Below are 24,669 nucleotides of genomic sequence, written 5' to 3'. Positions count from 1 at the left end.
AGTTAGAGATCTCAACGCCAAACTTGAGAGAGCCCTGACATCCACTGCCGATTCCCTAGCCTCTCTCCAAAGACAGGTCACTTCGCTAGCTAAAGTCACCCTTCAAAACCGGCAGGCCCTAGATCTGCTGACAGCCGAGAAGGGCAGCACCTGCGTCTTCCTCTGGGAAGAGTGCTGCTATTACATCAACGAATTCGGCGTTGTAGAAACTGACATTACCAAACTCACCGACCTTGCCTCCAGCCTCCACTCTGCTTCCAATTCCAACCCATTCTCTTCAATACTAACAAACCCCCTCCTCACCTAGCTCTGGCCCATTGCAGGCCCCATAATAATCATTCTTCTTGCCTGTCTCTTCTTACCCTGTATAATAAAGTTCATCAAATCCCAAGTCGGAAAAATCTCTAATCAAGCTTTCAACCAGCTTTTACTCAGGAACTACCAGCCTCTGGCCACAGAAGATCCCTCACCCTCACGTGACCTCCTCACCACATGCTGAGATGGACCCCTCTCTCCGCTGGAAACTGTTCCTGGAAACAATGGCCGCAGGCACCTGGCTCCTGACACCCATATCCTCTTGGCACCATTGCAATCAACAAGTCCTCAACCTATAGTTACAGGGAACCTTCATTAATTTCCAAACGTGAAGAAGTCCACATCTACTCGTCCTTACTGTGGGGAGTCCTATCAACCCTTTCCTCCCAATCCTCAAGCCCTCACTCCCTTCTCCGCCCCTGTTCAGCAGGAAGCAGCCAGAGAGAAAGCAACGTCCACAAACCCATAGAAGAGAAAGGGGGGAATGAAGGGTCCCCACCAGTAAGATGGCAAACTTCCGGCTTCTCTTCGGGGTCCTCAGTTCCCGCCGGCGCCACCTGAAGCCCAATCACCTCTCGCTCCCCTCCCAATCCCAGCACCTAGCCAACAGCCACCAGCCCCGTAGAAGTGACACCTCAATAAATTCATGCCCCTTCCAATATAACCCAGCACCTTTCCCTAATAAAGCAGAACTCTCCGGTGAATTGCTGCTATGTGTCGCTCCTTTCCTTTCACATAGAGTCACTGAATGGATAAAAAAAAAAACAAGACCTGTCTATATGTTGCCAATAAGAGACTCACTTCAAATCCAAAGGCATACACAGACTAAAAGTGAAGAGATGGAAAAAGATATTTCATGCAACTAAAAGGGAGAAAAAAGCAGGAGGTGCAGTACTTGTATCAGACAAAAAAGACTTCAAAACAAAGAAACTAACAATAGACAAAGAAGAACATTACATAATGATAAGGGGGTCAGTCCAACAAGAGGAAAGAACCATTATGAATGTCTATGCACACAACATAGGAGCAACCAAACACGTGAAACAAATACTAACAGAATTAAAGGGGGAAATAGAATGCGATGCACTCACTTTAGGAGATTTCAGCACACCACTCACTCCAGGGACAGATCAACCAGACACAAAATAAGTAAGGAGACAGGGACACTGAACAACACATTAGAACAGATGGACCTAACAGACATCTACAGAACACTCCACCCAAGAGCAGCATGATACACATTCTTCTCAAGTGCACATGGAACATTTTCCAAAATAGATCATATAACAGGCCACAAAAAGAGCCTCAGTAAATTCAGAAGGATTAAAATTGTACCAACTAGCTTTTCATACCACAACGGTATGAAACTAAAAATAAATTATGCAAAGAAAACAAAAAAGCCCAAAAATACGTGGAGTCTTAAAAACATGCTCCTAAATAATCAATGGATCAATGATGAAATAAAAACAGGGATCAAACAATACATAGAGACAAATGAAAACAATAACACCACAAAATCTGTGCGATGCAGCGAAGGCCATGCTGAGAGGGAAGTATATTGCAATATAGGCCTACCTCGGAAAGAACAATACCATATGATCACTCTAAACTCACAATTAATGAAACTAGAAAAAGAAGAACAAATGAGGTCCAAAGTCAGTAGAAGGAGGGACATAATAAAGATCAGAGCATAAATAATAAAAAAAGATTAAACAACAGAAAGAATCAATGAAACCAGGAGCTGATTCTTGGAGAAAATAAACAAAATAGATAAATCCCTAGCCAGACTTATCAAGAAAAAGAGTCTACACACATAAACAGAATCAGAAATGAGGAAGGAAAAATCACTATGGACACAACAGAAATACAAAAAAACTATTGGAGAATACTATGATAAATTACATGATAACAAATTGGATAATCTAGAAGAAATGGACAACTTTCTAGAAAAATACAACCTTCCAAGACTGACAAAAGAAGAAACAGAAAATCTGAGCAGACCAACTATGAGCAATAAAATTGAATTGGTAATAAAAAAACTACCTAAGAATAAAACCCCTGAACCAGATGGTTTCACCACTGAATTTTATCAACATTTAGTGAAGAACTAATACCCATCCTTCTTAAAGTTTTACAAAAAGTAGAATAGAAGGGAATACTTCCAAACTTATTCTACAAGGCCAGCATCACTCTAATACCAAAACCAGGCAAAGATCGCAAAAAAGAAAATTACAGACCAAACTATCCCTGATGAACATATATGCAAAAATACTCAACAAAATATTAGCAAAATGAATTTAAAAATACATCAAAAAGATCATCCATCATGATTAAGTAGTATTTACTCCAGGGATGCTAGGATTGTACAATATTGGAAAATCCATCAACATCACCCACTACATCAACACAAAGAAGGACAAAAATCATATGATGATCTCAATAGATGCTGAAAAAGCATTCAACAAAATTCACCATCCACTGATGACAAAAACTCTCAACAAAATGGGTATAGAGGGCAAGTACCTCAACATAATAATGGTCATATATGACAAACCCACAACCAACATCACACTTAACAGCAAAAAGCTGAAATGTTTCCCTCTAAGATTATAAAAAAGACAAGGATGCCCACTCTCCCCACTTTTATTCAACATAGTTCTGGAGGTCCTAGCCACAGCAATCAGACAACACAAAGAAATAAAAGTCATCCAGATTGGTAAGGAAGAAGTCAAACTGTCCCTGTTTGCAGATGACATGATATTGTACATAAAAAACCCTAAAGAATCCATTCCAAAACTACTACATCTAATATGTGAATTCAGCAAAGTTGTGGGATACAAAATTAATACACAGAAATCTGTTGCATTCCTATACACTAATGATGAACTAGCAGAAAGAGGAATCAGGGAAACAATTCTGTACACAGTTGCATCCAAAAGAATAAAATCCCTAGGAATAAACCTAACCAAGGGAGTGAAAGACCTATACCCTGAAAACTACTAGACATTAATGAGAGAAATTAAAGAAGACACCAATAAATGGAAATACATCCCATGCTCATGGATAGCAAGAATTAGTATGTCAAAATAGCCATTCTGCCTAAAGCAATCGACAGATTCAATGCAATTCCTATCAAAATACCAACAGCATTCTTCAATGAACTAGAGAAAATAGTCCTAAAATTCATATGGAACCACAAAAGACCCCAAACAGTCAAAGCAATCCTAAGAAGGAAGAATAAAGCTGGGGGGATTATGCCCCCCAACTTCAAGCTCTACTACAATGCTACAGTAATCAAGACAATTTGGTACTCACACAAGAACAGACCCATAGACCAGTGGAATAGAATCAAGAGGCCAGATATAAACCCAAGCATGTATGGTCAATTAATATATGATGAAGGAGCTATGAATATACAGTGGGGATATGACAGCTTCTTCAAGAACTGGTGTTGGCAAAACTAGACAACTACATGTAAGAGAATGAAAATGGATTACTGTCTATCTCCATACACAAAAGTAAACTTGGAATAGATCAAAGACCTGATTGTAAGTCATGAAACCATAAGACTCTTAGAAGAAAATAGGCAAAAATCTCCTGAATATAAACATGAGCAACTTTTTCCTGAACACATCTCTGGCAAGGGGAACAAAAGCAAAAATGAACTAATGGGACAACATCAAACTAAAAGCTTCTGTACAGCAAAGGACACAATCAGTAGAACAAAGGGCATCCTACAGTATGGGAGAATATATTTGTAAATGACATATCTGATGAGGGATTAACATCCAAAATATATAAAGACCTCAGATATCTCAACACCCAAAAAGCAAATAACCTGATTAAAAACTGGATGGAGGATCTGAACAGACCCTTCTCCAAAGGAGAAGTTCAGATGGCCATGAAAAGATGCTCCACATCACTAATTATCAGGGAAATGAAAATTAAAACCACAATGAGACATCACCTCACACCAATTAGAATGGCCAACAATGAAAAGACTAGGAACAATAAATGCTGGCGGGGATGTGGAGAAAGGAGAACCTTCTTACACTGCTGGTGGGTATATAAATTAGTTCAACCATTGTAGAAAGCAATATGGAGGTTCCTCAAAAAACTAAAAATAGAAATATATTTGACCCAGAAATTCCACTCCTAGGAATTTACCCAAAGAAAACAAGATCCCAGATTCAAAGACATATGCAGCCCTGTGTTTATCACAGCACTATTTATAATAGCTGAGATATGGAAGCAACTTAGGTGTCCATCAGTAGATGAATGGGTGAAGAAGGTGTGGTATATATACACAATGGAATATTATTCAGCCTTAAGAAGATAACAAATCTACCATTTGCAACAAGATGGATGGAGCTAGAAGGTATTATGCTCAGTGAAATAAGCCAGATGGAGAAAAACAAGTACCAAATGATGTCACTCATTTGTGGAGTATAACAACAAAGCAAAACTAAAGGAACAAAACAGCAGCAGACTCACAGACTCCAAGAAGGGACTAGCGGTTACCAAAGGGGAGGGATTGGGGAGGGCAGGTCAGGGGAGAGGGAGAAGGGGATTGAATGGCATTATGATTTGCACACAAGGTGTGTGGGGATATCATAGGGAAGACAGTGTAGCACATAGAAGACAAGTAGTGACTCTGGCATTTTACTACACTGATGCACAATGACTGCAATGGGGTTTGGGGGGGTCTTGGTAATATGGGTGAATCCACAATGTTGATCATGTGAAACCTTCATAAGAGTGTATATCAATGATACCTCAATTATAAAAAAAAAAGAAAAAAAGAGAAAATTAATTAATTAATAAATTTTAAAAAGGATTCCTTGCCCCTTACCCAGGCCCACGGTGGAGTTTTTCTGGTGCCTAGCTCATGAATGCAGGTGTCTGTGAATCTGGCTCGATGCAGATGGCCCCCTTCCCACTCCCAGCTGGAACGATGCCAGATGTCTGGCGCACCTTCCTAGATAACCAGGCCCCAGTGTGGCATGGCTTTCACACATCCACCACCCCCCTGGGGCACACACTCAGCTGCTCTGATGGTTTTCGGTACCCAAGGATTTCCTTTGTTTGTTGTTTATTTGGCTGTGGGTTGGTTTGTTTATTTTGAACTCAGTCATATGGTTTTTATACTTGCTCATTTTATCAGCATTTCTATGTATTTAAAGTGCAAAGAGGATTTTCCATGTCCACTCCTTCTCCCTTATTGATGAAAACTATATGCCATTTTATATATGGGATTTTTGTTGTTATTTAAGATCATGACAGTTCCCTGTGTCATTAAAAGTTCTTTATCAAAAAAAAAAGGATGAGGAAAAAAAAACAAAGGAGACAATTTGAAATAGCTCCCAAAAAACAAATGGAAGGATTGGAACATAACTGAAAGAATAAAGTTAGTATCTTTGAGTCCATACTGAAAGAAATGAATGAATGAGGGGAGAAGGGATGACTCTTCATTATGACATAATTCTAAATAATAAAAGTGAAAGGAATAAGGAAAATTAATAAATGTAGAAAAATGAGGGAAATAGAAAATCAACATTAAAACCCAATAATAACTACTGCAGGCAAAATCAACAAATGAAAGCTAAAACTAGTGATTGAAAGGTTAAGGACAAATAGGACATTTTCATAGTCTTGAAGTGTTTCCCCTAAAATATTTTTTGACTAAAAAGGGGAAAAATAGTAACTTCACAGTGGTAGATGTCTGACAGATACCCGCTTAATGCAGAGATCAAGGTTACCATCACCATTAGCAATGGGACATATCACTGATGTGTGCCCCCTGACAGGATGCGCTCGAAAGGCCCATCACCTCTGTAGTATTCCTCCCACAAACCCATGAGTTTCACCGTGAGAATACATCAGGCAAATCCAAATTAAGAGACATTCTACAAGGTACCACTCTTCAAAAATGTCAAGGTCATGAAAGATAAGGAAAGACTGAGTGTATTAGTCTGCTAGGGCTGCCGTAACCAAGTCCCACAGACTGGATGGCTTAAACAACAGAAATTTACTGTCTCAGTTCCGGAGGCTGAAGTCCAAGATTCATATGTCAGCACGATTGGTTCCCTCTGAGGGATGTGAGGGAGGGATCTGTCTCAGGCATCCCTCCTTGGCTTGTAGGTGGTTGTCTTTTCACAATGTCTTTGTATCATCTTCCTTCTGTACATGTCTGTGCCAAATTTCCTCTTTTTATGAGGACAATAGTCAGATTAGGTTAGGGCCCAGCCTAATGACCTCATTTTAACTGATTACCTCTATAAGTCCCTGTCTGTAAACAACATCACATTCTGAGGTGCTGGAGGTTAGGATTTCCACATATGAACACAGGGGAAAGACACAAATTCAACCTGTAATAACACCGAGGAACAGATAGGATGAGGCTTATGGGGGCCTGACAACTAAATGCTATACAGGATCCTGGATTGGATCCTGGAACAGAAAACGGCTATTGATGGGAAAACTGGTAAAATCTGAGTAAGAAATGTAATTTCCTTAGTGATGTTATACTAAGGTTAATTTTTTAGTTTTGATAATTGTACTATTGATATGCATGATGTTAGCACTGGGGGAAGCTGGGCAAGTATGGTGCCGGAGTCCCCTGTACTATCTTTGCAATTGCTCTGTAAGGATAAGGTTTTTATAAATAAAAAATTTTAAAGACATATTTGAGTTGATGTCCCCGATATAGTTAAAAACTGAAGAAGGCCATTATATAAAGACAGCATCAAAACATATCGAAAAATGAATCTGTTGTATCTCACTCCCTGAAACCAAGTCACCTAGTTTCCTAGTTGTGTTGAAAATGGAAATGCCCTCTAGTTGAGTACAAGTAAGATCACCCTTTTACCAAAGCAGGCAGTTCAAATGATGATGTACTAGAAAAGTCTCATGTATCCTAAGCCAAGTTTTTTTTCATTGCCATCTCTAACTAATAAAAAACATCTATACAGCTCATGTGTTTGCTTCTCAGGTAAAAAGTTCAGATTGTGGTTAACAAAAGTGACCACTTCCTATATTAGAGTCATGTCTTTATAGAGAGAATAAAGGTAGCATCTTTTCACCTTTGGATTTTACAAAGGAGGCACTCCAGCTGGTATTTATTTTCTTGACATGCAGTCCTTATAAAGAAAAGTAGACATTTTAGGTACTTCCTGGGACCTGACCAAATTAGCATTATTTTATTGTTTTTCTCTCTGATGCCTTTTCTGTGGTCTTTTCGTACCCCTCTTTTATTTCTCTATAACTCTTTCCTTACATATGATTTCTATTGCTCTTTTTACCTTAGCCACTGCAAGCAGTTGGAAGCTCCTGGGGCCAAGTTTGCCAAGCCAGGCGGAGTCACCCATGCAGGCATTCAGGTTGTATACCACAAGAGTGCCACATCTAGAGAATCATTCCTATCCTAGACAAAACTAATTTAGATGACAATGAACAGGTGAAATCTCTAATTTCAAGCCACCCAGCTGAGTTCTGGAGCAGTAGGGGACAGCTCCTTTCTTCATAAACCCTCACCTGCACTCATAGGAGAGCACTCATGAGCAATCTCATTAGCACCCACTCTGGCAATTGTCCACACTGCCTCTTAACTATATTCTGAGCATTTCTTCGTATCAGCTGGCTATTTTCACAGTAATGCCATTGATCAACTATAAATCTGCGTGGCTTAAAACCCATTATTAACTCTCACTCAGGTATCTTTAGGCTTACTGGTATGTGGCTGAACTAGGCTGAACTTGGCTGGACTGGGTTGGGCTGGGTGGGCTAGGCTCCAAGTTTCAGGTTGAATTCAGGTTTGCTCCACACCTGTCTTTCTCCAACAACTATCCCAAACTTCTTATGGTTAAAGAAAGGAACACAAAGGGCCAATCCAGTTGCACAAGCCCATTTCAAACTTCAAAGCTCACATGATGTCCATTAGCAACCCAGTGGTCAGAACAAGTCACTAGGCCAAGTCTGAATTCAAAGGGCAGGGAAATATATTACACACATACCATGAGGTCAAGAGGTTATATAAAAAATGTGAATGCACAATAGGAATACAGGGTAATAACAAAAACAAATAATTCAATCTAATGAACCCTCATGTTGCTTCTCTTGCTCACCTGCCACTCTCAGAAGCCTAAGCCCTCCTGACTTTCTCCTCACCTAGATGGGAGATGGGAGGGTGGCTGGTAGCACAGAAGGCATTCTGCCTGCCTGGACTTTAGAAATATACCTCAGGGGAAGTTACTCAGGTTGTGCAAAAATATACTACCTAAAATTTTATTTTGGTTTTTTACTTTCAAAAAATTAAAAGGTTAGCTTCATTCAAATTGGCATTGCATGGGCAAGGAAGTGGTAACCCCATAGAGTGGATATGCCCAATGGTCATCTATTTTCATTCCAAGGTCCTTGAAGGCATGGTGAAATCTGGTTTATCTTTGTGTTCCTCATGGCACATAGTACAGTGCCTGCCCCAATAGACACTTTATAAATACAAAAGTGAGATTTTATTTGGAAGACCAGATTAATTTTTTGGTAAGGTAACCCAATTTTAAACCTAAATTTTAAAGGTATTCCTTTGATCAGTAGTTGTTGCCATTCTTCTATTTGCAAATGATACATATTTCTCTTAGCCATAAGCAAACAGCAAATAAGCCTACAATTGTACCAGCCCATTGACTTGTGACCCTTAACGGCTGATTATGGTAGAAGCTCGCAAACTTTCAGTTTTTGGGCAAATGGAGCCACATCCTAATAAAAGAGAACTGATGGAAACTTCAGCCACTCGTTTCTACAACCTCTGAGAGCAGCTTCTTCATGATGTGAGAGCAGCCATTTTTCCATCCCTGGGGAAGTTTGAGCCAGGAAATTATGAAACGATATGAATGCACTTAATTTCATTGAAGTGTACACTTAAAAATAGTGAAGATGGTAAGTTTTATGTTATGTGTATTTTACCACAATAAAAAACTTGGAAAAAAAGAGAAACATCAATGAAAATGTTAAGAAAATGAATAATCCTCTGTACTTTCAATTTTTTTCCTTCATTTAAACAAATAACTAGACAATATAAAAACCATAAGCTGTCCTGAAAATTAGCACTGATAAGAATATTAAGCCAAGTAAAAATACTTGTAATTCTCCACTAATACAGATACTGACAAGTCCCACTGTTGTTTCAGTGTCAAAAAAACATAAAGTACATTTTGTAGACATCCACAGATACCAGAAACAAATCTTTTATTTCAACCATACCAATGGAAATTTGTTCCAGGTAAACTAACTTTTTATTAATGGCTCATCTTAATATCAATTTTGTACACATTATCTAATACAAAGTGTACATTGAATAAGGCAACTGTGTAAAAAAAAGCTCTGAGATGCAATGTGATTATGCAAGTCAATCCTTGCTTTCTTATGTTTGTATATCTTATTGTATTATTTTTCTATTTTGCTCAAATATGCATCTATTATCTAGTTAATATTTGTTTATTTAATTAACAGTGATGCAGTAATTACCATCCTCACTTAGTTGGCTCCCTGATTTCCTTCTATAAAGATGCAAAGAAATGGAAAGTATTATGTGGGGATATTTACATCCATTTCTAATAAAACCTAAAACAAACACAACTGCTTTATGTGCCTAACAGTAGAATCTTTTCTCACAGGATGTAGCATCCTGTCACTGTTAGGCCATTTATAAAGAAAGAATCTTGGAAGTGGAGCACTGAGATTCTCTTTGTTCAAAAAAAAAATACTTAGTATTCTTTGTGTTTGTATTAATGGTCTGACATCTCTGAAAAATTGTTCTTCCTTCCTTAGAACGTGCATAACTGAATTATAATAAAATAGTGCTAAGAAATAGAGAAAAATCAAAGGAACTGACATAATAAAAGCCTCCAGAATTAGGAATAAGGAGAAAATGAAATTATGTAAACCCATGATTTCTTCAAATGTACAAAGACTTCCTGGCCTCATACTCAAAATCAGCCAGTCTTAAATGAAAGCACAGTGTGGACTGCAGTAACAGTAGACTATGAGAAAGTCCATTTCTGTGATATCTGTAGGATTTCTCACTGAACAAAGTCTACAGCGCCACTTACACTACCCATCCACTGGTGCTTCATCAGGCAGAGCCCTCGGAGCTGTAGGACACTTTTGTCCTTCTTCCCTTGGGGCTTTCAAGCTGAGGAAAAGGGACTTCCAGCCCCCTCCACACGGTACAATATGAGTGCAGGTTACTCTGAGTGCTCTGAGACCATCAAGTCTCCCCAGGCTTCGTGCCTCTGGTCTATTGTGCAGTATCAAGAGTGATTTCTTCAAGGAAGCAGTTTACTTCAGTTATCCTGTTGATATTGTTAAATCATCAATATTCACAATGCTTGACATTTAGAAGAAACTTTTCCCTTGGAGCTCGTTAACAAAGGAAACATTATCTCTTGCTATCCAAATATGAAATTACCTCATGCATGATACATATTAATATACATGGCCTTTCGTCTAGGAAACAGAAACAGCTGGACCTCAGGCTGAGTGACTAGTACAGGTTTCTCAAGAACAGAAATTTACCCAATTTTATCTTCTACACCAACCTGCATGTAATAATAGCTACCATTTATTGAGAGCTTACTACGTTCCAAGGAATGTGCCAAATGGCTTTATAAGAAATATTTCAGCAAATTGCAGGAGAGTCCCAAAAGACGGGGATCTTGATTTTGAACTTACAGATAAGGTAACTTGCCCTGTGGCTATTGAACCAGAAAAGCCCAGATTTAAACCCAGATCTGAATGACTCCAGTGGCCATGTACTTTCCATTATATTCCAGGCCTACTTTAACATAGGGAAGAGTACTACAGTAACATAGATTGCTTTTGAAATATTACTATGTGTCTTTGGGCTAAATAATTAATGTGTGCATCTATTTTCTAGTCTTTAAAATGAGGATAATAAAGATTCTTCCCTCATAGGTTTGTTGTGAGGACTAATTAGTTAATACATACAAAGTGCTTAGAATAGTACATAGAATATAATAAGTGCATTGGTATGAGGTCTAAGAACTGGGGATAAACAAAACAGATAAAAGTCTTTGTCCTTACAGAGCTTTATTCTGGAGAAAGAGAAAGACAAGTAAACATAAAACACATGTATCAGGATGTAATGTCACAGTATGTCAGGATTTAATAAGGACCTTCATTTAATAAGAATGAAGAAAAACAAAGCAAAAAAGGAAGATAAGGAATGCTAGGTTGGGGCACTATTTTAAGTAGGGCTCTCAAGGATGGCCTCCCTGAGGTAACATTTGCACCCAGACTTGAAAGGGGTCCATCCTGAGCCATGCAGATGTTTATTGGAAAATCATTTGCAAGCTGAGGGCAAAGCAAGTGCAAGGGTCCAGCTTGCCTGGACTTTTCAAAGAACAAGAAGGAGGTCTACACTGTGTTGTGCATTGGAAACCATCATATCAATGATACCCTAATAAAAAAAAGGAGTTCTAAAGAACTGACCTAGAAGGATCAAGGGGGGAAGTACAAGGTGAGATCTTGGTGGACAGGGAAAGGAGCACATTATGCAGGGTATTTTAGGTCATTTTAAGAACCTTGCTTTTCACAAGCTGTTGGATGGTTCTGAGCAAAGAGTAACATGATTTGACTCATGTTTTTAAAAGGATCGTGCTGGTGGCTGTATTAAGAATAGACTGTAGGGAGATAAGGGCAGGAAAACAGAGTATAGGAGACTATAAGAGACAAGAGGTCAGGGTTTCTCAGTCTTGGCACTTGCAACATTTGGGGCTGGATAATTCTTTGTTCTGGAGGGCTGCCCTATGTATTGTAGGTAGTTTAGTAGCATCCCTGGCATCTACATACTAGGTGAACCCTCCCAGTAATTACAACAAAAAATGCCCCCAGACCTTATCAAATGTCCCCTGGGAGTCAACATCACCCCCAGTAGAGAAACACTGAACTAGACTAATGCAAAAGGAATTGCAGAACTGGCTAACTTGTACCAATAGGAAATAGGGGAATATGTGTGAGAGTGAATATATAGAATGTTAAACCAGAGGAATCAAGTTATAAGACTGGATAGGGGAGAATTCATAAGGTGGGGCCATTCACCTGTGATTCTGGATTTAACGTTTTGGTAAGGACGTCTGGAATAAGTTCTAATACACAGCTTTGGTGTCTTCTTAAATCTTGGATATGATGATGGCCTGTGCTAAATGAGATTATTGATTCCATTTTTAATGAGTACTGAGAAAGGAATCAGAAGACAGGGAAACAGGAATGTTAGAATTTATTATCTGCAACTAAAGAACCACCACAAAAATATATTTCCCAGAAGTAAAGCTATTGGAATGAACATATTATGAAAGTAAAGTGAGATATGCTGCCCACAAGGGCTGTGCTGCAAGCTATCTAATGCTCAGGCCATCTGTTACAGCTGACCTAATGGTGCTGGAGGGATCTATGATGGATACGAGGACTGCGTAAAATTTATGGAAAGCTCCCAGTAAGAGAGGTGCAGCACAGATCCCTAATGTTCTGCAAGGGCATGCCTTCTGAGTTACAGAACTATTCTCTACTGGGAAAACTAGAGCTATTTATCATGACCTGGATACTATCAGATCCACCATGTCATTAGTGCATTGGTGCAGCAGCAATCTACTGAAGGATGGAAAGAAATGGCATAGGACTGAGCTGAAGCAGATTCAGAAGACACAAGTAAATTATATAAGTGAGTGACTCAAGACTCCCACTTTATTCTGTAGCACTGACATATCCTTGTCAATCACTGCTACGGCCTTTGGGGAATTCCCTATGACTATCTAACACAGAATGAAAAACCTGAACCTTGTTCATGGGTGAGATGGCACATTATGTTGGTCGGTAGGAAAAATTGGACTGCTGCACTGTAGCCCCACTCAGGGGTGCCTCTAAACTGAAGGGGAATCTTCCCAGCTGGCAGAGCTTGGAGCAATATTCTTTCTTGTTTGCTTTATAGAGAGAAGTGTCCTGAAATAAAAAATTTACAGACTCCTAGGCTTGCCTTCCTTGACAGCTGTGAGTCTTCCAACATCCACAATCACCAGAATTATACTATTCTTGATTAACATTATCTCAACCAAGGAATCCATTTTAGCCAAAAAAAAAAAAAGTGACAATATATATATGACCATAGAATCCATCATTACCCGGAAACAGTCAGCTCATAGAAATGGTGGAATGGCTTGTTACAGGGTTAGCTAATGTGCCTGCTTGGGATTGAGATGTTGTCCTATAGGATGTAGTAAATGCTCAAACCCAACCAACCAACAGTGTCCCCAGTAGTTAAAGAAGTGGCTTCAGAAATCTAGGAATGGGAGCAGGACTGGTCCATCTTATAATCTCTGCCAGTGACCCACTTATGTATTTGTGTCTCCTAACTCTCAAATTTAGGCTTTGCTAGATAAAAATAATTCATTCTCCAGGGATTAGATGAGGGATGCTTCTACTAGGACACACAATATGGAATTCATTGAACTTGACTCTCACTATAACTTGGTCTTATAGAGCTTCATTCTGCAGAAAGGAAAAGAACAAGTAAACAAACAACATATATGTCAGGCAGTAGACCAGCTAGCAAAGAAAGGAGTTACTAAACTGATGGGAGTAATCAACTGTGATTAACAAAATGATCTGGGATTGTTGTTATACAATAACAATAGGGAGGAATAAATCTAGAATCCAAGGAATTCACTGGGGCTTATCTTGGCATTTCTGTACCCAGGTATAGGTTGAATAGGTGATTACAGCAATCAAGGCCCAACCAGAGCAAGGAAAATAAAAGCTGAAAGTCCTGGTTACCTCACCAAGGGAACAACCTAGATCAGCTGATAAGCTGGCCAAGGGTGAAATGAAGTTACAGTGGATAGTAGAAGAGGGAATTAATGAAGACGAATATGGTCTGAGCATCAGTGTAGCAGCAGGGACTGAAGCTCATTCCACTAACTCTTTTACATTATGACCTTGCAGACAGTGTGACTGGCCTTCATTTACAGGGGCCTCTGTGAAGAACTAGACTTAATGGAGGGCAAGACCAGATCTAGGGGTGCAAGCAGTGGACTAAAATGGACACCTATCCTTTTATGCACCTCTGTCACTACTTTGAATCCCTTCAATCTTTGATTCCAACCGCAGCTGCACAGCCCATTCTGAGCAGTTTGATGAACTTTGGGCAAGTGTAGGAGGACAGCACCTCTCCTCTTACTTCCGGCCTCTAGACTTCTCTGACAGGGGAGTCAGCTTGGCAGTCACAATTGTGCAATTTGAAGTGTAGAGTAATTAATGCACAGTGGCATTACTTTTGATCAAAGGCAGATAGAAGGTGACAGATAAATGATTCCTTCATTCTTGCCTTCAGTGGACAATTTTGAGACTCATCTCACAAAATTTCTCAATAGGTCATAAGGGATTGAGAAAACATTCCAATATGGTGATGACGGACTCAATAACACATCATTAGTTTGCCTCTGTCTCTTCCTTGCTTTGCTTTCTCCTCCCTCTTCTCTCACTCTTGTTCCCTGGAATTAAACCCCCAAATTAACTACTGCACATAACCTTTGTTTCAGTTTCTTTTTGGGGGAAAAACAGGAGGGGTGAGGTGAGGAGAGAATTTAAATTTTGGACACATAAATTTGAAATGCCTAACAGACATCCAAAAGGAAAGGTTGGTGAAGCAGTATATACACTAATCTGGAGTTCAGGGGAAATGTCCAGGCTCCTGAAAAGCAATTCATTTCCCGACTTTGAAGAGGACTGTAAACATTCAGGTTTTTTTTTTAAGATACATAATAGGACAAAATAGTACATACAATTGTCACATAGTGTCTACAATAAGCATTCTGAGACTCAGCAGGAAGGACCTAAAGAGACTTTATAAAGATGGGACTAGATACAGATCCTGCTCTTAAGAAGAAACTCGTTGAATGAAAAACATTATAAGCAGACTGACTAGAGCATATTAATCTCGATAGCAAACAGGTCCCTACTAACTCTGCTGTTTTTTCCACCAAATTATACCTTCAGATAAACACTGATACTTTATGCAGCTCATTTGTCCCTTTCTCAGTGACTCCATCCGTGAGTAACCCTCTTTTGCAGTCCCATGGTACTTGGTCTCCTTTTTCTACCTTTGTTGCTGGCCTTACCTCACTAAATTGTAATGTATCTATCTATTTAATTGTCTCCCCAGTGATAGTAAGCCCCCTTCTGAATGGGATTCAGCACTTAACACAGTGCCTGGCATAAAAGGTGGCACTATTTGTTTGTCAAATAAATGAATGCATGCATGAATGAATCCTTGCAGAACCCTTGCAAAGGACTATGTTGAGCAGAAGCAAAGGAAATTGTTCATTTGAATTCCCAGCACACTTATTGGACCTGTGCATCTCTTTGGTCGCTTATTTTACATATTATTTTATATGTATTCGTATCTATATACTGTTTAGCCCTATGAACTTCTTCAGGGTATGATCCATGTCTGCAACACCTCTGCACTTGTGGATCAAAGTGCCTGACATAAAACAGGTCCTAGGAACACCAAGTAAATGAATCACCTGCCTTGCAACCTGCAACTCTGGCATCATCTGTGCTTGTCAAACTTAAATGTGTATAAAAGTCATCTTGTTAAGAGGCAGATTTAGTATATGTGAAGCAAGCCAGAGAGGCTGCATTTTCTAAAGGGCCCTCAGATGATGCCCAGGCAGCAGGTCCATGAACCACACTATGAATATCAAGGTCACTGCCTTAATGGCTCTCAACTGTAGGTGCATATCAGAATCTTTTCATAAGATATTAAAAGTACTGGTCCCACCCCCAGAGATTCTGATCTAACTCATTTAAACTCTTAATCCTTTAAGTAATAAGGACCTAGAGTTAATAGAGCTTTATATATGCCAAAAAGAAAACACTTAATCGCAGCACTATTAACAATAGCCAAGAAATGGAAGCAACCTAAGTGTCCATCAGTAGATGAATGGATAAAGAAGATGTGGTACATATATGCAATGGAATACTATTCAGCCATAAGAAAGAAACAAATCCTACCATTTGTAACAACATGGATGGAGCTAGAGGATATTATGCTCAGTGAAATAAGTCAGGCAGAGAAAGAAATACCAAATGATTCCCGTCATTTGTGGAATATAACAACGAAGCAAAACCGAAGGAACAAAATAGCAGCAGACTCACAGACGCCAAGAAGGGACTAGTGGTTACCAAAGGGGAGGAGTGGGGAAGGGTGGGGTGGGGAGGGAGGGAGAAGGGGATTGTGGGGGTATCATGATTGGTGCACATGGTGTGTGTGGGGTCACAGGAAAGACAGTGTAGCTCAAGAAGACAAGTGGTATCTTACTACACTGATGGACAGTGACTGCAATGGGGTATTGGGGGAAGGGTACAGGATAATAAGGGTGAATGTAATAACCACATTGTTTTTTTTGTGAAACTTCCATAAAAGTGTATACCAATGATACCTTAATAATTTAAAAAAACACTTAATCGGATCTCTTCTTAAGTGAATTGCTGAAAATAAATGAATAAACAACTCTTCCAGAGAAAGTAACATCATTCAGCACCAAATCCAGTACCTGAATGACAGGGGCTCCGCCTCTGCCTGCTCTTGACACGCCCCCCCGTGAACCCCGGCCCCGCCTCGCCACGCCCATCGCCTCCTCTCCTTCCGGCTACCCGGGGTCAACTTCCGGCGTGAGGTGTGTCACGTGCCTGCATGTGGGCGGTGGTGGCGGAATGGCGGGTACCCGTTTTCCTCTCCGGTGAGGCGGCCTTTCCTAGCAGCTGCGGCCGCCCAAGCCGGTCCCATCTCGGTCTTGGAGGACCCGCCTCGGCACAGCCGGGCTCGGTCCAACCTTGCGGTAAGCCCTGGGCCGCGGCTGCCCAGCAGTCCCGGCGGCGGCGGACAGACTAGCCGGCAGGCGGGCGCGGGTCTGAAGAGACTCATGGGTCCGGCTACTGGCTCCGCGCCCGCAGTGGCTACCACTCCTCCGCCGTTAGGCCTCCCTTTCTTTCCCCCCTGTGTGGGGAAGGCGCAGAGTCCGCTCGGAGCACCCACCAGCTCCTTGCTCTCCTGGGGGGCTGGGAGAGCGATCTTACACACCCCTTTCCGGTTCCGCCCGTAGAAACCAGATTTCGCTTGTGCAAAACGGCCCTGATCATTTATTCTTTAGCGTGGACGAGGAGAGGAGGGCGTGATGGCAATGCCTTTCCCTTGTTTGTCCAAATCGACATTTTCTTCTAAGTCTCTTTAAGTGCATTTCCCTGTCTTCATGCAGTTTTCTCTTCTGGATAAGGATGTTCCACGAGCTAAGATGTCTCCATAGGATCCACAGGGCCCAACCCATACGGGCACCCACACTGACAAGCTATTTGTCACGCAGTGTAATGATCTGACGGATTTTAAGGAAACAGTCAATACAGCATAAGCAGTGGCTGACTGCCTCTGGAACGTGGGCAGACATGGATTCTTAAGCCTGGAAAATAGTTCTATAGGCCATCTAGTAATGTATTCACTGACTTACAGAAAAGTAAAGACAGAAAATTTCACTGCTCCTTAGAATGTAAGTGCCATGGAGCAAGGGTCTTCCTGTCTTCATGAACATGTTTGTCATAGTCACCCCTGTGACCCAGAACAGTGGCTGGCACTTAGACATAAGTATTTGCTGAATGAATGAGGGTTACATAGTGCTTTCCATTACACCTAATGCTTTTATGAGGTATGCCGACTCCTCACTTGTTTTAACCACTTAACCATGCACTGACTTACTGCTTTTGACAGAAGAGGGACTGTGGTAAATATTAGCTGCTATTAACCATTCATGTGACCAGTTTTTACTATTCAGGGTTCAGATTACCTCGAGATATTTGTTGAGTACCTACTGAGAAAGAACACAAAACTGCTAGGGCACCTCCCCTTCTCTCTTTCACAAGAGTTCTTGAGAACCGCAGGCATATGGTCTCATGAACCAATTAGACAGCAAGTGCTTGATTGTTCAGTACATTTAAGTGCTATAGCAATTGAGAGGAGAGATCAATTTGGATTAAGGTCTTTATTGAATCAGTTTCATATAAACCATGAAATGTAATTAGGATTTGGATAGATGATAGTCCCTGCCTGGAAAAGCACCTAAGCAAAGATATAAAGACCAAAGTGAACAGAGGGCTTGGAGTGGAAATTTTGTATTTGAGAGCACTAGGAAAATGTTGAGCAAGGGTATGTTGTGAGAAAAGCTGTTTTTATATTATTTGTCAATGGTTTGGGGGTTATGGAAGCTTGAAAAGAGATAACCAGATACTTTCCTTTTAAATAGCTATAGTTGATGTGAACCTGGGTTAGTGTGTTGGCAGTGGGAACAGAAAGAAGAATAAATTTTTAGTGGATGAGGTGAAATCAACAGAATGTGGTAGCAGATCTCATGTTGATAATGGAGGAAGAGAATCAAATATGTCAGATTTTGAACCTGGAGGTTAGCTTACAGATGTGAGAGTTGGAACGGGAAACCTTAGGGAAGCTATAGTTGTGTTATTTGGTGTCATTTTGGTTAACTTATTAAATGCCTGCTATGTCTTTGCTCAGTTCTAGGAATAAAAAGATCAGTAAGACATGGTCCTTACCTGCAAGGCGCTACTTTAAATTGGAGAGAGAATACAGCTAGCTAGAAAATATGGTGTGTTAGCACTATGTTAGCAGAATAGAGGGGAAATATTAGAAAAATAGAAAAGGGATTATTCTTTTTGTGTTTGTGACTAATTCACAGAAGAGGTGATGTTTTAGTAGGATCTTGAAGGATGAGTTGGAATTTTACAGGGAGAAAATAATTCCAGGAAAAGGAAATAGCATGAGCAAAAGCTGAGACAGAAGAGTAAATTGGCCAGTATCTAGCATGGTTTGGAGGAGTAAAGCTTTGAACACAGTGTCTAGGCCTTAGAACGTATTAAGTGATTAGTAACACGGACACAAAATTTTGTAATAGGCGGAATGGAGGTTAGAATGGGTGAGAGAAGAGAAAAGAGCAATTCATGATGTCTGTATTCCCTGCAGGGTAGATGGCGGAATCATTTGTGGAGAGGGTGGAAGCTAGACTACAGTCGGGGGTTGAAGGATAAAGTAAGGATTTACAGGAACACTGATGGGGACTAGGAAGAGGAATCATCAAGGGAAGTGTTAAAGAATTGCCAAGCACCATTGAAAGTCTAGCTTTGAATGCCTTACGTATTTGTATTGAAGGCAATGAACATGAAAATGTGACCTTCTTAAGTGGCAAATGGTAGTAGTCCAAGAGAAGTAGAAAAAAAATAGTTTTTGGAGATTGGTAAGACAGGATGAACTGGTCTACAAACAAAGTAAGATAATTGAAAGGGATAGTGTGGGTATAGGGAAATAAATACTTCCTCCAGGTTAGGTTGGAAGAGAAATTAAGCTTGGAGAGGCCTAATAGAGGAATAGGAATAGAAAAGAGAAAGGAGAGGAAGGTGTGAAGACTAGGGGCTGAGGTGAGGTGAGAGAGGTGGAAGTGGGAAGATGTGATTTTTCTGAGAGAAGTACTTTTTTTTGAGCAGACATAAAAGTTTGACAAATTGAAGAGATTCCTAGTTTACAAGTGTCGTTGCATTATGAAACTTCATTCTAGTTCGTTTATTTAAAACTCACAGTGTCTTGTTTTTCTATGCAAGCAGTGTTAGAAGTAGAAGTCAATTTCCTAAGCAGGCTTGCTACACACTATGACATCTGCATCAGAAAATAGTTATAAATGTGCATACACACACACAAACATATACAAATACATGTTTATTTCAAAAATAAAATTTTAGAGATATTTTTTTAAATGTTTAACTTAAGCTTATATTTGAAAAAAGACATTGAATTAGATGAGGAAGTAGATAAGTAGAAACTTATCTAACAGCTTTACTGAGATATAATTCATATATCATAAAATGTACCCTTTTCAAGTGTATAATTCAGTGGGAGTTTTTTTGTATATTCACAAGATTATACAATCATCAGTACCATTTATTTCAGGGAGATTTTTGTCATCCCCCCATATCCATTAGCATTCACTCCCCTTTCCTCTTTGCCCCCAACCCTTGGCAACCACAAATCATTCTGTCGCAGGATTTGTGTATTCTGGACATTTCATGTAAATGGAATCATATAATGTGTGACCCTTTGTAACAGGTTTCTTCCACTTAGCATAATGTTCTCAAGATTCATCAATGTTATAGCAGGTATCAGTACTTCATTCCTCTCTTATGGCTAAAGAAATTCCACTGTATGGCTCTACTTCATTTTGTATCAGTTCATCAATTGATGGACATTTAAGTTGTTAACAGCTTTTGGCTCTTGTTAGTAATGCTGCTGTGAACATTCTCGTACAAGTGTTTGTGTATACATATGTTTTCAGTTCTCTTGAGTATATACCCAGGGGTGGAATTGCTGGGTCATATGGTAACTCCAATTTAACTTTTTGAGGAACTGACAAACTGTTTTCCAAAGTGGCTGCACCATTTTACAATCACCAGCAAAATATGAGAGTTCCTTTTTCTCTGTATCTCTACCAACACTTGTCTTTTTAATTTTAGCCATCCTAGTGGGTATTAAAATGATAAATATCTCATTGTGGTTTTGATTTGCATTTCCCTAATGGTTAATGATGCTGAACATCTTTTCATGTGCTTATTGGCCCTTTATGTATCTTCTTTGAAGAAATGTCTATTCATACTCTTTGCTCAATTTTAATTGGATTATTTGGCTTTTTATTGTTGAGTTGTAAGAATTCTTTATATAAAAAATTTATTTTAAAGATTGAGCATGGATTTTTAATTTTTTCCTAACTTTTTTTTTGTATTGTAACATTTGGTAAGCACTCCCAAAGGTTTTAGAGTTTGATAACACTGGTTCTCTGATTTCTTTTCCAAACATACAGCCTCTTATTTTATGATATCATTGTACTAACATATTAAATCACTCTTCCTCTGATTATGTGCCATAAATAAAATCATTTTTAAACCATGAATGAAACAACGTAAGATAGAATGATTTTGAGAATGAGCTTAATATCTATAAATCTGAATTTTTTCAGCTGAATAAAGATGACAGCAATTAAGCATGCATTACAAAGAGACATTTTTACACCAAATGACGAACGCCTGCTGAGTATTGTAAATGTCTGCAAAGCAGGGAAAAAGAAAAAAAACTGTTTCTTGTGTGCCACAGGTGAGTATTTGGTAAGAAAAAGTTCTTGTTTGGCATTCTTTTATTCCCTAGGGGACATTTCCTCCTTGTTTTAAATATCCTGATTGTTTCTATAATTGGAAAACTTTTCAGCCAACAAATTCATTTTTTAATTGTTTTTTATTAAATATTGAGTAGATACAAAAGAATTTCTGTAGCATGTATATAAGGTACAAAGACTAACCACATAGAGACCACTGTATACTCTCCACGTAGTATAAGGAGAGTATTACCATTCGTTTTGAAGTCTCCTATGTGCCCTTACTCGACCCCATTCCCATCTCTCCTTCATTAAGAGGTAAGTAGTATCCTGAATTTTGGTTTACTATTTCCTTGCTTTTCCTTATCTTTTTATCATATATAGTTGTAATCTCAAAAATATGTTAATTTAGTTTTGCATGTCTGAATTTATTTTTAATGAGGTATTATTGATATACATTCTTATGAAGGTTTCACATGAAAAAACAATGTGGTTACTATATTCAGCCATATAATCATGTCCTCCCCATACCCCATTGCAGTCCATCAGTGTAGTAAGATTGCATGTTTGAATTTTACATAAATTGAATCATAGTACATCTACTCATTTGTGATTTTTGCTACTCAACATTATGTTCATGAAGAGTTTTATCTCTGTTCTTTCATATTGCCATAATTCTTTCATTTTCAGTGCTATGTAGTATTCTGTTCTGAGAGTACCACAGTTTACTTACCCATCTTACTAGTAATGGACATTGAGTTTGTTTCCAGGTTTTGCTATTCAGATAGCACTCCATGAATATGTTTGTCCTTGTCTCCTGTTGTACATAGAATTTTCTAGGGTAAATACCTAACTCTGAAATTGCTGAGTCATTGGCATGTGAATGATCACAATTATTCAAATACCAGATTATTTTCAAAAGTAGTTGTACTGGCTTTTCACTCCCAAGAGCATGTGTGTTTTGGATTCTCTACGTTCTAGTCAAAACTAGATTTTGACACTTGGTTCTGACAGACTGTAAATTGATTCCAATCTGATGGGTGTGAAACAGTATCTCACTGTGGTTTTAAGTTTTATTTCCCTAATTATAATGAAATTGAGCATCTTTTCATGAATTTACTAGCCATTTAGTTCCCTTGTCTAAGGAATTTGCCTGTTTAAGCCTTTTGCTCATTTTCTCATTGTGCTGGTTGTCCTTGTATTGATTTGTACAAGTTCTTTACACACACACACATTTATCCTGTGTTTGTTATATGCATGCCAGTTTGTGACTTGCGTATTGGCTTTTTAAGATGTCTTTTAATGAAATTTATAATTTTAGTGAAATAAAATTAATCTGATCCTTTATGGCTTCCCCTTTTCTGTCTTCTTTAAGATATCCTTCTCCATCCTGGAATAATGAAAGTATTCTCTCATAGTATCTTCTAAAAGTTTTATAATTTTGCTTTCCATATGTTAGTTTTTAATTACCTGTGTGCATGTTTCTAGTGATGAATGTGAGTATGTCTGTTTCTGGGTCCTGTCTTAACATCTGATTTTTATTTTGTCTTGTTATGGTCCTTTATTCTTTTACCTAAGAGCTTTATCAAGCTTTAGACTTTGTTGGGATTTGGATTGGAATTATTTTGAATCTATAGTTCCCTTTAGAGAGAACTTATATTTTCATGATATTGAGTCTTCTTGTCCATGATCATTATATAGTTCTCCATTTATCTAGGTCTTCTTTAATGCCTTTCAAAAAGTCTTATAGTTTTAATGGCTTTCAATAAGTAGTATAGTTTTAAAGGTTTTGCACATATAGTTGTATTTATTTCTAGTTGTTTGATGATTCCTATTTTTTTAATACTATCATAAACTCTTACTAACATTGATACATTTTTTAGAACTTTATTTTTTAAAGAAGTTTTAGGTTTACAACAAAATTGGGAAGAAGGTGCAGGTATTTCCTGTATACCTCCTCCCGCACAATGCATAGCGTCCCCGTTTATGCTGTGTGTGACTCACAGCAGTGGTACATTTGTTACCAGGAATGAACCTACACTGACACATCATAGCCACCCAAAGTCCATAGTTTACCTTAGGGTTCATTCTTGGTGTTGTACATTCTGTGGGTGTGGACAGATAGGTAATGACATATATCCATCATTGTATTTTCATACAGAGTATTTTCACTGCCCAAAAAAATCCTCTGTGTTTTGTCTGTTCGTCTCTCCCCCCACCCTAACCTTGGCACCCACTGATCTTTTTACTGCCTCTAGTTTTGCCTTTTCCAGGATGTCATATAGTTGAAGTCATACAGTATGTGGCCTTAGATTGGCTTCTTCTACTTAGTAATATGCATTTAGGTTTCCTCTATGTCTTTTCACAGCTTGATAGCTCATTCCTTTTTAGCACTGAATAATATTCCATTGTCTGAATATACTACAGTTTATTTACGCATTCCCCTACTAAAGGACATCTTGGTTATCAATCTGACAGTTAAAAATAAAGCTGCTATGAACACCCATTTGCAGATTTTTGTGTGGACATACGTTTTCAGCTCTTTTGGATAAATATGAAGGAGCATAATTGCTAGATCATAAGGTAAGAATATGTTTGGTTTTGTAAGAAGCCACCAAAACTGTCTTCCAAAATGGCTGTGCTATTTTGCATTGCCACCAGCAATGTATGAGTTTCTGTTGCTCCACATCCTCACCAGCATTTGATATTGTAAGTGCTCTGTAATTGTTAAGTAGTTTTTTTATATACTCTTGGATGAAATGTGCCAGTACAGTATTTGTTTTAAGATTTTTCATTGATGTTCACTCATTACGTGGTCCTATAATTTCTTTTTTTACACTATCTTTGGCCTTATAACCAAAGTTATATTTTCTACACACTGGAATTGTTATATATGTTTGGAATTATTCATTCTTTGGAAAACTTGGCAGAAGGTATCAGTAAAACTGTGTTGGACTAGTTTTGAGGAGGATATTTTTACTTACTAATACAATTTCTTTAATGGTTAAAGTACTTCTGGTATTTTCTATTCTTAAGTCGTTTTTGTAAGTTGCATTGTTAGAGATTCAACTACTTTAACTTTTTAAAT

General features: G+C 38.8%; 1 protein-coding gene across 10 annotated transcripts in view; it reads left to right on the top strand.

The window, feature by feature from the left end:
* Positions 1-17,064: 17,064 nt before the first annotated feature.
* Positions 17,065-24,669, top strand: part of EXOC1 (exocyst complex component 1) — a 60,409-nt gene continuing 52,804 nt past the window's right edge. For 8 of the 10 annotated variants that reach the window (XM_073237574.1, XM_037018711.2, XM_037018706.2 and 5 more), the window contains exons 1-2: positions 17,067-17,228; positions 21,450-21,583. In XM_073237574.1, the coding sequence (XP_073093675.1) occupies positions 21,460-21,583 (124 nt within the window). In that variant the 5' untranslated portion in view covers positions 17,067-17,228; positions 21,450-21,459. Of the gene's footprint in view, positions 17,229-21,449; positions 21,584-24,669 lie in introns of all 10 variants that reach the window. The other 2 variants (XM_037018714.2, XM_037018713.2) reach the window with 2 other exon arrangements.

Source organism: Manis javanica, chromosome 5 (genome assembly GCF_040802235.1).
Source record: "Manis javanica isolate MJ-LG chromosome 5, MJ_LKY, whole genome shotgun sequence".
Classification (NCBI taxonomy): Eukaryota; Metazoa; Chordata; class Mammalia; order Pholidota; family Manidae; genus Manis; species Manis javanica.
The sequence above is the reverse complement of the archived record's forward strand: the minus strand, read 5'-3'. Positions and strand labels throughout refer to the sequence as shown.